The sequence below is a fragment of the Oncorhynchus masou genome, chromosome 24 (genome assembly GCF_036934945.1).
Source record: "Oncorhynchus masou masou isolate Uvic2021 chromosome 24, UVic_Omas_1.1, whole genome shotgun sequence".
Taxonomy (NCBI): Eukaryota; Metazoa; Chordata; class Actinopteri; order Salmoniformes; family Salmonidae; genus Oncorhynchus; species Oncorhynchus masou.
Genome location: NC_088235.1, coordinates 46,357,771 through 46,373,548, shown reverse-complemented (window position 1 = coordinate 46,373,548; position 15,778 = coordinate 46,357,771). Strand labels below are relative to the sequence as shown.

The window sequence follows — 15,778 nt, the reverse complement described above, 5'->3', positions numbered from 1 at the left end:
ATTAGCTTGGATGAATAAGGTTCCCAGAGTAAACTGCCTGCTACTCTGTCCCAGATGCTAATATATGCAAAGTATTAGTAGTATTGGATAGAAAACACTCTGAAGTTTCTAAAACTGTTTGTATGATGTATGTGAGTACAAGATAACTCATATGACAGGCGAAAACCTGAGAAAAATCCAACCAGGAAGTGGGAAATCTGAGGTTTGTAGTTTTTCAACTCTTTGCCATTCCAATATACCTTTGTAATTGGGGTTAAATTGCACACCTACGGCTTCCACTAGATGTCAACAGTCTTTAGAACTTTGTTTCATGCTTTTACTATGAAGGGGGAGAGAATGAGAGAGGATTGAGCCAGGTGTCTGGCAGAGTGCCACATGCTCGTGAGGCGCGGTCACGAGAGATTTAGCGCTCAATCCTTTGCTTTTCTACAGACAATGGAATTCTCCAGTTGGAACATTATTGAAGATTTATGATAAACACATCCTAAAGATTGATTCTATACTTAGTTTGACAAGTTTCTACGGCCTGTAATATAACTTTTTGAATTATTGTCCGACGTTCGGCTGGACCAGAACGTGCGTTTGGATTTGTTTACCAAACGCCCTAACAAAAGAAGCTATTTGGACATAAATTATTAACTTTATTGAACAAATCAAACATTTATGGTGGAACTGGGATTCCTGGGAGTGCATTCTGATGAAGATCATCAAAGATAAGTGAATATTTATAATGCTATTTCTGACTAATGTTGACTACACAATATGGCGGATATCTTTTTGGCTGCTTTGTTGTCTGAACGCTGTACTCAGATTATTGCATGGTTTGCTTTTTCCGTAACGTTTTTTTTTAAATCTCACAGGGGTTGCATTAAGGAGAAGTATATCTCTAATTCCATGTTTAACACTTGTATTTTCATCAACATATATGATGAGTATGTCTGTAAATTGATTTGGCTCTCTGCACAATCATCAACTACTGAACGTATCGCTCCAATGTAAAATGAGGTTTTTTGATAGAAATATGCATGAAAACATACATGTATTGTGTAACATGAAGTCCTATGAGTGTCATCTGATGAAGCTCATCAAAGGTTAGTGATTCGTTTTATCTCTACTTGTGCTTTTTGTTTCTGTGACTTGGTGGTGACCTAACATAATTGTTTGTGGTGCTATCGCGGTAAAGCCTTTTTGAAATCAGACTCTGTGGCTGGATTAATGAGATTTTTATATATAAAATGGTGTAGAATACTTGTATGCTTGAGGAATTTTAATTATGAGACTTTTGTTGTTTTGATTTTGGCGCCCTGCACTTTCCCTGGCCGTTGGCCAGGTGGGATGCTACCGTCCCACATATCCCAGAGAGGTTTTAATGAAGCTGCCAGTTGAGGACTTGTGAGGTGTCTGTTTCTCAAACTAGACACTCTAATGTACTTGTCCTCTTGCTCAGTTGTGCACTGGGGCCTCCCACTCCTCTTTCTATTCTGGTTATAGCCAGTTTGTGCTGTTCTGTGAAGGGAGTAGTACACAGCATTGTAAGAGATCTTCAGTTTCTTGGCAATTTCTCTCATGGAATAGCCTTCCTTTCTCAGAACAAGAATAGGCTGACGAGTTTCAGAAGAAAGTACTTTGTTTCTGGCCATTTTGAGCATGTAATCAAACCCACAAATGTTAATACTCCAGATACTCAACTAGTCTAAAGAAGGCCAGTTGTATTGCTTCTTCAATAAGAACAACCTGAAATTCATTTTTGATACTGTCGCAAAGCTAACTAAAAAGCAGCATTCCCCAAGAGAGGATGGCTTGAGGGAAAGATCATGATCATTAGAAAGCAAATTACGGACTCCTCTTTAAATCTGCATATTCCTCCAAAGCTCAGTTGTCCTGAGTCTCTGCTAGGACCTAGGATCAAGAGAGACACTCAAGTGTTTTAGTACTATATCTCTTGACACAATGATGAACATAATCATGGCCTCTAAACATTCAAGCTGCATACTGGACCCTATTCCAACTAAACTACTGAAAGAGCCGCTTCCTGTGCTTGGCCCTCCTTGTTGAACATAATAAACGGCTCTATCCACCAGATGTGTACCAAACTCACAAAAATTTGCAGTAATAAAGCCTCTCTTGAAAAAGCCTTGACCCAGAAAATATAAAAAACTATCAGCCTATATTGAATCTTCCATTCCTCTCAAATCCTTTAGCAAAAGCAGTTGCACAGCAACTCACTGCCTTCCTGAAGACAAACAATGTGTACGAAATGCTTCAGTCTGGTTTTAGACCCCATCATAGTACTGAGACTGCACTTGTGAAGGTGGTAAATGACCTTTTAATGGTGTCAGACCGAGGCTCTGCATGTGTCCTCGTGCTCCTAAACCTTAGTGCTGCTTTTGATACCATCGTTCACCACGTACTTTTGGAGAGATTGGAAACCCAAATTGGTCTATACGGACAAGTTATGGCCTGGTTTAGATCTTATCTGTCGGAAAGATATCAGTATGTCTCTGTGAATGGTTTGTCCTCTGACAAATCAACTGTAAATTTCGGTCTTCCTCAAGGTTCCGTTTTAGGACCACTATTGTTTTCACTATATATTTTACCTCTTGGGGATGTCAATCGAAAACATAATGTTAACTTTCACTGCTATGCGGATGACACACAGCTGACATAAGGAAGTAGATGGCTGCAAACATTCTACTTTTAAACTCGGAGAAAACAGAGATGCTTGTTCTAAGTCCCAAGAAAAAAAAGAGATCTTCTGTTGAATCTGACAATTAATCTTGATGGTTGTACAGTCGTCTCAAATAAAACTGAAGGACATCGGCGTTGTTTGTTTCTATGTTTTGTTTGGTCAGGGTGTGATATGAGTGGGCATTCTATGTTGCATGTCTAGTTTGTCTGTTTCGATGTGTTTGGCCTGATATGGTTCTCAATCAGAGGCAGGTGTTAGTCGTTGTCTCTGATTGGGAACCATATTTAGGTAGCCTGTTTTGTATTATGGGTTGTGGGTGATTGTTCCTGTTTCCTGTGTTTACGTTACGGGACTGTTTCATCTTTGTTCATTTTGTCGGTTTATTGTTTTTGTTCGTTGTTAAAGTATTCTATTAAAATGGATAATCATCACGCTGCATTTTGGTCCTCCTTTCTATCGCCAGACGTTACAGGTAGTGTATATGTCTATGTTTATGTCATACAGTCAGTGGACGCCTATGCATGCAATGCCCTGATGCATTTAGTGCTCAAATCTCAGACCGCTGAACCCTGAGCTGGACATTTGTTTTAGGAAAGTAAAAAACAATAGGCTATGAAGTTTCACATATGCTACAAATCAAAACACAAGGAATGGTGTTTTGTAATTTGTTAAAGGATGATTCTAAGCACATGTAAATGTGGCTCATTTGGCCAATATCCTTTGTTTATTGATGGCGTTGACTGCGTGGGTGGAAACCCTAATGGGTTACGCACCCAACGCATATGGATGACCGGTAAATTTCTGAAATGTCCGATAAAAAAATCTATCTTCCCGGTCACTTGTCCGTCGCAAAACCTTGATACACACACACACATACACACCAATACACACACACACATTCTGTACACACACACATACTGTGTACACACACACGTAAAAACACAAACAGGCACACTGATATGGCTGACACATAAATATCCATTCACTATACTTATTATATCTACAAATATTTAACACATATATATAACTATATAACTTAACAACAGTTGGTCACAAAAACATAAACTCATATACATGCACGCCACAAGCGCACAAAACAAAACCACCCACGCACAGACACAGACATTCTGCTCTTGCTAATGGTTCCTTTATTGCAGCCCGCCAGAGCGTGCACACCTGCTGAAGCAGGGGGATGGGGGCGCTTACCGGCAGCCCAGGGGAAATCGCTCGTTCATAATCAAAATGGCAAATAAATAAATGCCTTCCATTACACACAGCCATTTTGAGAAAACTCTCAGATAAACAAACAGAGTTTTGACGGCAAAAGCATTTGATTGGAAATTGACATTAAGCAGTCGCGCACAGTGCCGGCAACCGAGAGAACAAATATAAATCAATGCGGGAAGCCGACTGCGCTCCCTCACGACACTTCAAGTATCTAAGTGAAGGACGACTGAAAAATAGGAATTATTTTTTCAAGTTACTGACCATCCACGTTCACCATTCGCCAACATTCAGAGTTTTGCGGATTAAAAACAACATTTCTTCCGTGCATGGTTTAATCATATCACATTGAATCTCTTTTTCTGTAGCTTAGTTTGATACTGTACAGGTTAACATATTTGAGGAGTCATGAATCTACTGTAAACATCCAATTTGGTTTAGATTGAAAAGGGTGAAAACTAGGACTTGGAAGGCTTTCCAATAGATGTTGGAACATTGCTGTGGGGACAAGGGCATTAGTAAGGTTGGGCACTAATGTTGGAAGATTAGGCCTGGTTTGCAGTCGGAGTTCCAATTCATCCCAAAGGTGTTCGATCGGGTTGAGGTCAGGGCTCTGTGCAGGCCAGTCAAGTTCTTCCACACCGATCACAACAAACCATTTCTGTATATGGACTTCGCTTTGTGGATGGAGGCATTGTTATGCTGAAACAGGAATGGCCCTTCCCCAAACTGTTGCCACAAAGTTGAAAGCACAGAATCGTCTAGAGTGTCATTGTGTGCTGTAGCATTAAGATTTCCCTTCACTGGAACTAAGGGGCCTAGCCCAAACCATGAAAAACAGCTCCAGACCAGTATTACTCCTCCAACAAACTTTACAGTTGGCACTATGCATTTGGGCATGTAGCGTTCTCCTGGCATCCGCCAAACCCAGATTCATCAATCCAGAGAACGCGTTTCCACTGCTCCAGAGTCAAATGGTGGTGAGCTTTACACCTGCAGGTCAAGACCCTGGTGAGGATGATGAGCACGCAAATGAGCTTCCCTGAGACGATTTCTGACAGTTTGTGCAGAAATTCTTCAGTTGTGCAAACCCACAGTTTCACCAGCTGTCCTGGTGGCTCGTCCTAAACCATCCCATAGGTGAAGAAGCTGGATGGGGAGGTCCTGGACTGGTGTGGTTACATGTGGTCTGTGGTTGTGAGGGCGGTTGAACGTACTGCCAAATTCTCTAAAACGACGTTGGAGGCAGCTTATGGTAGAGAAATTCCCATTCAATTATCTGGCAACAGGTCTGGTGGACGTTCCTTCAGTCAGCATGCCAAATGCATGCTCCCCCAACTTGAGACATCTGTGGCATTGTGTTGTGTGACAACTGCACATTTTCGAGTGGCCAGTTATTGTCCCCAGCACAAGGTGCACATGTGTAATGATCATGCTGTTTAATCAGTTCATTGATATGCCACACCTGTCAGGTGGATGGATTATCTTGGCAGAGGAGAAATGCTCACTAACAGGGAGAATTTCTGGGATCTTTTATTTCAGCTCATGAAACGGAACACTTTACATATTGCATTTATATTTTTGTTCAGTATGTTATGACCACTCTGTGGAAATCTGAGACTCTCATGAACACAATGGTGTTCTCTGCTTTGCCATTGGACGCCCTCAAGCCTCACAAGACTCATCTGAAGGTCCCCGGTACCAGTTTAAAAAAATGAATGGAAATATATATGGAGATAGTTGAATGACTAAAATAAGGGGATAAATACATGTCAAAATACATTTCCTGATCTTTCTTATCTCTCTCAGATATAGGACAGACACTGCAGAACAAAGTTCCTTTAGATTTTTTGGGGGACTATTTCTATTGGTTAACAGCAGTAATGCCAAATTCAATGTTTCATCAAATTTTTGTATATATTGTATATTTTTATACCTTAAAGGGACTTAAAATTCTAAATCAAATAGCTAAATGATTGTTGGTATGACCATCTTAAAACAATTCCATATGATAGCTTGGAACCAACCCCCCCCCCATCCGCCAGCTTAGACTATAGAGGATTAATAGAGAGTGTGCATGCACGTGTGAGCAATGCAGGAGACTGCACAGCATGTCAGTCCTGTAAAGGGAGCAAAGGTCAGATGGTAATGATGAGAGATGTCCCATTTGCAAAACAAAACCTATTCACTCGCATTCAAAGCACCGCTATAAAATACACATGCACACATGATTTGACATTCACAGAGAGACTATTCTACACAATATATGCATGCACACTTACTTTCTTCATCAATCCCTCAAAGACACGTGCATGCAAACTCACACACGCGCACGTGCACACACATGCACGTGCGCACACACGCACGCACACAGGCACCTTCCAGAGTTGAGTAGGCCTCATTAGAACACCACAGTGCCAATGGCAGCAGTGCACTCCTCTACTCCCAGATTTATTGATGCAGCATTTTTCACCCTGCCTTTACTGCTCCAGTGAAGGCACTTTGGGGTATTATAGTGCTGCAGAAGGCCAGCCTGGCACTCTGATGGCACAAACACAGTGGGTGCTGTGGCCCCTGTGCCAACCCCCATTACTGGTACTAAAGCCTGGGATTTAAGGCCCTAAACGCAAATTAACATAGAGACAAATTGCTGACACCGTGAGACTCAAAGGGTCAGAGTGCGTACAGCCCCACATCTCATCCATAGCTAGAGACGACCAGGTCAAACAGTAGTAGTGGGATATAACATTAACATGGTAGGAGCTAAAATCATCCTATGTATTGCTGTTGTGGTGGAATGATGCAAAAGGGTTGATAATGAAGTGTGCCAAGACAAAATACATCATACTTACAGCTGGCACTGGTCTCCCTTGATCCCCTTGGTTTGACAGTAACATTTCCCTGTCGACACCTGACATAGATTGGCATGTCCGTTGCACTTGCAAGCTGCCATGATCAAATAAAACAAAAGGGAGGAGAAAGAAAGAGAGGAGAGCAGGGGAGAGAGGAGAAAGAGGAAAACACTGTCAGTCTTCTCACAATGATGCACAACACAAACCTGTGAGTCAAACCTGTGAGTCAGTGAGTCAGACAGGAGAGTGACAGGGCTGAACATGGGCCTGAGCTCTCGGGCGAATCTGACATCTTCCTGGACTGTTCTGTTTATGTCTAAACACCACTATCTGGTGGCAAAGGGATCAACACTGGTGTCTTCGCCTAACCTTAAAATCAGTGACCTTGGGAGGGGAGTGACAGTGAGTCACATAATGTGATAGTTGCAGAGGACAAAACAGCATTGAATATAAACATATTGCACACTCAAGAGCAACATTAGGCAGATACAGTTTGAATGTTTACAGCAAGTCAATGTTTAAATCATGACTGTTAGCTTCTGTATATATGCTGACCCGAAACCTTGGGGATAAAATTATCTGTTGAAATTGCATGTGTATGTCAAAAAATGATGGGACTGGGGAGTGCGTTTATAGTTACTCATTCTGAGTGGTCTGATCGAGAGAATGCACAGGAAATGGATAGAACGCTGTTTCAGAGAAATGAGGTCAAGGTAACCTGGGGCAGAGAGGGCATAATGAGAACAAAATACTCTCAAGCCATTATATGAGTGAGTCTAAGTACATAATTCCATAGAAGAGTCCTTTGGAGGAAGGGCTGTTGACATATACACTACACAAAAGTATGTGGACACCCCTTAAAATTAGTGGATTCGGCTATTTCAGCCACACCCGTTACTGACAGGTGTATAAAATCTAGCACACTGCCATGCAATCTCCATAGACAAACATTGGAAGTAGAATGGCCTTACTGAAGAGCTCAGTGATTTTCAACGTGGCACCGTCATAGGATGCCACTCTTCCAACAAGTCAGTTCGTCAAAATTCTGCCCTGCTAGATCTGCCCCGTAAGTGCTGTTATTGTGAAGTGGAAATGTCTAGGAGCAACAACGGCTCCGCCGCCAAGTGTTAGGACATTCAAGCTCACAGAACGGGACTGCTAGGTACTAAAGTGCGTAGCATGTAAAAATGATCTGTCCTCGGTTGCAACACTCACTACAGAGTTCCAACCTGCCTCTGGAAGCCATGTCAGCACAAGAACTGTTTGTCGGGAGTTCCTGAGATGGGTTTCCATTGCAAAGCAGCCGCACACAAGCCTAAGATCACCATGCGCAATACCAAGCATCGGCTGGATTGGTGTAAAGCTCGCCTCCATTGGACTCTGGAGCAATGGGAACGCGTTCTCTGGGGTGATGAATCACGCTTCACCATCTGACAGTCCGATGGACAAAACTGGGTTTGGTGTATGCCAGAGGAACACTACCTGCCCGAATGCATAGTGCCAACTGTAAAGTTTGGTGGATGAGGAATAATGGTCTGGGGTTGTTTTTCATGGTTCAGGTTAGGCCCCTTAGTTCCAGTGAAGGGAAATTTAACACCACAGCATTCAATGACATTCTAGACAATGCTGTGCTTCCAACATTGTGGTAACAGTTTGGGGAAGACCCTTTTCTGTTTCAGCATGACAATGCCTCCATGAACAAAGCGAGGTCCATATAGAAATGGTTTGTCGAGATCCATGTGGAAAAGCTTGACTGGAGTGCACAGACCCATCGAACACCTTTGGGATGAATTGGAACGCCGACTGCAAGCCAGGCCTAATCGACCAACATCGGTGCCTGACCTCACTAATGCTCTTGTGGATGAATGGAAGCCCCTGCAGCAATGTTCCAACATATAGTGGAAATCCTTCCCAGATCAACTCCATGTTAATGCCTATGATTTTGGAATGAGATGTTCGACGATCAGGTGTCCACATACCTTTTGCCATGTAGTGTATTTTACATGTCTTAAATCATAAGAGAGAAATAATTTATTGTTGGAATATTTGTGAAACATTATGTAGTCTTAAATGAGGCCTGGGTAAGCCAAAATATCACAAATCGTCTAACTTTAATTAAGTATTTCTCAATTATGCCATGTCAAATAAATGTCAATAATCCTTCATCCAAAGAACCCTTCTATGGATAAAATATGAGGAAAAAATATGAGCAATCACAAGAGCGAGAATCTGTGAATGTAGCATGATCTCTGACTCATCCAGCTCCTTCCAGAAGTTTGGCAGGTATACCTCCAGATCTAAAAGTCTGTTCTCAAAATACATAGGCAAATACTTTCACTCTCTCAGAAACGTTGCCAAAACCAACAACAAACAGTTCCAGTAACGAATCATCAGGACAAAAACAACACATTGCATAGAGCCTTAGAAATATCCCATTAAAACTTGACTTTCATACATAAAGTATAGACAGGCCCTTAGGGTCCACTGTGATGTCCCTGACACTGGAAAGAAAAACTAGACCATCCTCGTCCTTCTCCATACTACTGTTCTGTAGGAGGCACCACTAACTAACTACTGCAGCAGTAGAGACATGCCACTTCACTTCCACTGTCTGTCCTATTTTCAGAGAAACACAGAGAGATCAAAATAATGGAATTAACAGGGATAATACAATGAGGATTCTGTGTTAGGAGGCAGTGCAGCTTGTTAGCTTTTTATCTTTGGGGCATATGCTTTATGAGCGGTAGCTCTCTCTGTGCATCCCAGCGCAAATTCCCAAATGGAGCTCTCCCCCTCCATCTCTCCCACCCTCTTTTGAACAAAGCCAAATAGAGAAGTTTGACAAAGAGATGTATTGTATTTTTTCATCTTTAATCAGATGTAACTGACCCAATTAAAGAAGCTGACAAAGAGACCATGTAAGATAGCTCTCAGTAAATATGTTTTCATGATACTATTCCCTTGACAGCAAAGTTAGTATTTTCTGTACAATGAGATGTTTTGGTATTTTATTAGGATACACTGCCCTCTCTCACAGCCCTAGTGGTATCTGTACTACAGCATAACATAAACACGCTATCAAACATACTCAAACACATCCCACACTTCCATAACCAGATACTTGTTCACACACACAGACACAAGATGAAATGCCTCCTCTCACACAGTCATACCAAAAACAAAAAAGTCTAAATATATTTTTGTGATTCAGCTATACCGTATTTGCATTTTGAGAACAGTAAGACAAGGGATTTACTCAGTTGGAATTATGCCTAGCTACACAGACAGTTTAGGACTAATGTAATACTGTATACAGTACTCTGGCTCAATGTAAGCATTAAGAATGTTCTAACATTCAGGCTTAGTGTAGATGATGTATGATACATTGCCAATATGCAAGGAAAATCTAATAGCAGCCACAATGAAAATAGAAATTGGATAAATAGAATGAATGATCATTGGCCCAGTGCATGTATAGCTCTGTGACTACATTGTCAAACTCCCAAAGTGTCTAGTATGCATAGTATTAACAGGGGGTTAGCTATTGTAGGCTGTGCTGTAGAGACAGGGCCTGCAGCTGTAGAGCTCCTCTCCTCTCTGTGCAGAGCAGACACTGATATGATTTATGGTTAAATTAGGATCTGTATAAAATGTACTATCATAATAGGAGCAGAGCAGTGTGCTTCAGGAGCTGCTGTATAAGCACTTAGACAGGAAGATGTGGGGAGCATGGACTGACTCAATACCACTACAACAGGGTCTACTGCAGATATATATACACACACACGCGGAACTATATACATGAACCTAAACGGACAAGGAACAAACAAGCACACTATTGTGCCTATGCTTGCAGAAACATAAATATAGTGTGCAGTATATACACAAATGCATATGGGCAGACTCACAGCCCTGACCCTCACTTTACGCTTGTTATTTCATAACGGTGGTTGTCTACAGGGACTGCTTCTAAAGTTCTCAACAACTGACACATCTATACATACCAGCAGAAGAAACCACAATGTATCTCTCAGAATGCGGAGACACAATGCAGCTCACACTTCTGAGCCAAGTTCTGAGACAACAAGCTGTGATAGCGAGCTGATTGGCTACAAAGGCTGGTCTGACACACCTGAGCCTCCCTTACTGCACACTCTGGTCCTGTGAGACTTGACACATCTTGTGTGTCCCTATAGTGTAACACTGTGTGGTGCATGGTGGCATACAGGTAGCAGTGGTGTCTAATGACATTCACTGTCAGTCCCTCTAGGGCCCTCCTTTTGCTGAGGTTAACACATATGACTAAGTTCTAAAAATGAAAGGAGGAAAAGTGTCTTCGAGGTAGCTTTGCGGGGCAGAAATCCTGGACTAAGAAGTAATTGCAGAACCCATTGATGTGATTCAAAATAGTTTAGTGCCAATTTAGCAGATTTAATTTCAACACTGTAACCAGCTCACAGGGCTTCAGTGTTTGCCTGTTTAAAACCTTGCCTGTTAAATCAGCCATTGATTCAGGCCAGAGAATCCAGGTGAGTGGACTCAATATAATAAATTACACAATTAAGCGCCAGGGAGAAACTAGCCTAAGACCTTCTAGTCATCTAGGACTAGAGTTGAAGTCACCTACTGGAAACTTATTGATTTCTAACAAGGTGGAACAGTACCCTAACCCCTTATATGCTCCCTGGCTAGATCAATTACATTTACAGTGGGTATGCCTGCATTTGGCTGCTCATCCATTCATTCAACATGGCATGTGTCACTGCTAGTTATTTACCACACTAAAACCTCTTTTGATTGAGTATGCCTTGAAAGCAGTATTGCATTAGGAGCCACTAAACTCTGATGCGTGGGAGGGGATTGGATGTGAAAAAGCATCACACACCATATTTTCTGCTGACAACACAAAAATAAGATACCAAAAAAAAGAATCCTCTAACCAACTAGCGGATTTGATATAAATCATATTTCCCATTCCTCGTGCAAGCCCCTGCAGAGCCTACAATTTCTCACCCCACTGCATCCTGCATCTGTGCGTAAGAGACAGCAGATCTAATGCACATACACTACAATGGTGTGTGCGTGCGCGTGTGTTGGTTGGTTCTTCTACCCTTGTGGGAACCAAAAATCACAAAAAGGCCCCACAAGGACTATAAAACAAGGAAAATGCTCCCTTGTGCCCATTAGGACAAGGGCTTTTTTAACCTTTGGGGTTAAGGTTAGGAATTGGGTTTAGGGTTTTGATTACAGGTTAAACCTGCAATATGCAACTTTTTGGGCTACCCGACCAAATTCATATAAAAATGTTATAGATCTTTCATTCTCATTGAACGCAAGTCTAAGAAGCGGTAGATCTGTTCTATGTGTTCCATTTCTACGCTTCCCATTCTTAAGTTTAGTTTTTGCGTCATTTACCTTCGGTTTTGAACACCAACTTCAGACAGCAAAAAAATATTTCAAGTTATGGAACATATATATATTTCACAGCAGTTTAGATGGTACAATGATCCTCTTCACTATACTTGCTTGTTTTTCACACTAAAATTAGGCAAACTATTAGAATTTTAGCAACTGGCGGTGGGAAATGGCGGAGCAATTTCTGCATAGCGCACCTTTAGGGTTAGGGAAAATAGGATTTTGAATCGAAATCCATTTTAGGTCCCCATGTGTGTTGTTGTGTGGTTGTTTTAATTATTGTGTTACATAAACCAGGTTTCCATCCAACCTACATGTCGGTAAAAAATGTCATGACAGGCCTGATAGAAACAGCAAATGTGTCTGTAAACTTTGCAAATGTACCCCCAAAAAATACGATAGACAAAGTGAGATCTTTTTGTGTCCGTAAAACTAATTATGGGAGAAATGGTGGTGGAAACGCCTTTATGTGCAAATATTGATATAATAACCATCATATAGGAGTAAACTTGGAGTCACGCGATGATATGGTGTGTGGTCCTCCCACTACGACTCAAGAAAGCATGCAGTTTATTAGGCTACAAATGAAATAAGTTATGATAAACTTCACAGGGTGGTGAAAGTGCACAAATAAAATATCAAATCTAATTGTATTTGTCACATGCGGCGATGTCACGTTCTGACCTTTATTTCCTTTGTTTTGTCTTTATTTAGTATGGTCAGGGCGTGAGTTTGGGTGGACAGTCTGTGTGTTTCTCTATGTTGGGGTTTTGAGTTCAGCCTAGTATGGTTCTCAATCAGAGGCAGGTGTCGTTAGTTGTCTCTGAGAATCATACTTAGGTAGCCTGGGTTTCACTTTTGAGTTGTGGGTGTTTGTTTTCCGAGTCAGTGTTTGTCACCACACGGAACTGTTTCGTTGATGCACGTTATTTCTTGTTTTGTTCGAGTGTTCAGTTGTTTTTGTAATAAATCATTATGGACACTTACCACGCTGCATTTTGGTCCGATCCCTGCTACACCTCCTCAGAAGAGGAGGAAGAATGTCGTTACAGCCGAATACAACAGGTGTAGACCTTACCGTGAAATGCTTACGTACAAGCCCTTAACCAACACCACAGTTCAAGAAATAGAGTTAAGAAAATATTTAATAAATAAACTAAAGAAAAAAAATCAAATCAAATCAAAAAGTAACACAAGAAAATTACATATGAATAATGAGGCTATATACAGGGGGTACCGGTACAGAGTCAATGTGGGGTACAAGTTGGTCGAGGTAATGAATATGCATAGATAATAAACAGCGAGTAGCAGCAGTGGAGTCTTTCACAATTTGTGGGCCTTCCTCTGACACTGCCTGTTATATAGGTCCTGGATGGCAGGAAGCTTGGCCCCAGTGATGTACTGGGTACTGGGCCGTACACACTACCCTCTGTCGCGCCTTACGGTCAGATGCCTAGCAGTTGCCATTCCAGGCGGTGATGCAACCGGTCAAGATGCTCTCGATGGTGTAACTGGGGACCCATGCCAAATCGTTTCAGTCTCCTGAGGGGGAAAAGGTGTTGTCGTGCCATCTCACAACTGTCTTGGTGTGTTTGGACCAGGATATAGTTTGTTGGTGATGTGGACACCAAAGAACTTGATACTCTGGAACCTCTCCACTTCAGCCCTGTTGATGTTAATGGGGTCCTGTTCTACCTTCCGTTTCCTGTAGTCCACGATCAGCTCCTTTGTCTTTCTCACATTAAGGGAGAGATTGTTGTCCTGGCACCACACTGACAGGTCTCTGACCTCCCTATAGGCTGTCTCATTGTTGTCGGTGATCAGGCCTACCACTGTTGTGTTGGCAGGCTGTTGAAGTTGTGCTTGGGCACGCAGTCGTGGGTGAACAGGGAGTACAGGAGGAGAATATGCCTGCACCCCTGATGAGCTTGACGCTCCTTTCCAATAAATATCTAGGGGCTTAGTCTGGTGACATAATGATCGATGCTTGGCTGACATTTGATAAGTAAAAATGATCTCAAACATTATGCGGAATTAGAATATTAGCATGAAAATCTGTCATCAATTGGATGAAAACCTAGCTATAGAGACCAAAGCATTGACTGAAATCTTGATCGTAGTACTTGGTCGGCAAGTTTATTTCATGGATGACCATGGTAATAAATGCACTTCTTCTAATTGATGATTTACTATTCACCTCACAAGACAAAAAGTTAAAGCAACATGACCTCAATCCAAAGGAATAAATCATTTCCCTTGCACTACACTGACCACGCCTCGCTTAACCATCTACCCCCCCCTCTCACTTTTCTGTTCTCCCCAATCCCCTCCACCTCCCATCTCCTCCCTTTCCATGTCTCTTTTAAATTGTGAGGAGCTGACCCCTGCCAGCCGTCACTGCTTGTCAGCGCTCTAATTGACACTTAAATCTTCCTCTGTGTTTAGCTGGAGCTCCACAGTGGAAAATAATACTGCAGGAGGTTTCTATAGGAACCACCAGGCTGATATACCCTCAGCTACACCCACTACACCTTAAAACCTATAGACTGAGACTTCTACACATCAGGGTAGAGGAGTTTAATAAGGGTGTGACAGGACAATGGCTCACTGAGACAAAGGTTCAACATGAATTATATCCTACTTGATCTGTTGAGGTGTCAAAAGCCAAGCATCAACATTATTGACTGATCTCTTTGATTTGAAGAGGAGGAGTTGAAACAACGGTAGTGGCATGTAGCACCCACCACTGTGCAATATTAGAAGGGTTCGGTCTGCTAACACTCAGAGTTCCATCAGAACAGGAATGGTACTTGAGTTGTTTTTACTAGCCAGGAGAGCAGGTGAGCCTGCCTTCCACCCCTGCCATAACTATATCTGGAGTATGGGTGAGGAGGGGGACCGAGGTCTCTCTACACTGAGTGTACAAAACATTAAGGACACCTGCTCTTTCCATGACACAGACTGACCAGGTGAATCCAGATGAAAGGTATGATTCCGTCTTGATGTCACTTGTTAAATCAATTTCAAATAAGTGTAGATGAAGGGGAGGAGACAGATTAAAGAAGGATTTTTAAGCCTTGAGATAATTGAGAAATGGATTGTGTATGTGTGCCATACAGAGGGTGAATTGCAACGCTGCTGGGTTTTTCACGATCAACAATTTTCCCTGGGTATGGTCCACCACCCAAAGGACAGTGGGAAGCATTGGAGTCGACATGGACCAGCATCCCTGTGGAACACTTTTGACACTCAATATTAGGAAGGTGTTCCTAATGTTTGGTATACTCAGTGTACATGTGTGTTCCTAGTAAACATAAAGCTTTGCAGGTCTTTGAAGACACAGCAGGCCTGTTTGGTTCTCTCCTCTGACTGTTCATCTCCCCGGCCAGCCTTTCAACCTCCTCTCCATTAATCTCCATAGGCCTGCCAGCAAATGACAAGTTCAAATAATAATGTCATGAATAAAATAATTGAATTGGAACCAGGCACAGAAATTTAAATGTGCCAGCATTTTACAGTTCCTTTCTCCTGTCCTTCGAAGCAGTCAAAGGAGCGAGATTATACTGTACTGACTGATGTTGGCAGGCAGCATGGTGTG

General features: G+C 42.1%; 1 protein-coding gene across 1 annotated transcript in view; it reads right to left on the bottom strand.

Annotated features, from left to right (window-relative positions):
- The window catches only part of LOC135512267 (attractin-like protein 1), a 334,131-nt gene that overhangs the window by 197,339 nt on the left and 121,014 nt on the right, over nt 1–15,778 (bottom strand). Inside the window, exon 21 of the mRNA XM_064934112.1 lies at nt 6,766–6,859. Within this exon, the coding sequence (XP_064790184.1) occupies nt 6,766–6,859 (94 nt within the window). The remainder of the gene's footprint in view (nt 1–6,765; nt 6,860–15,778) is intronic.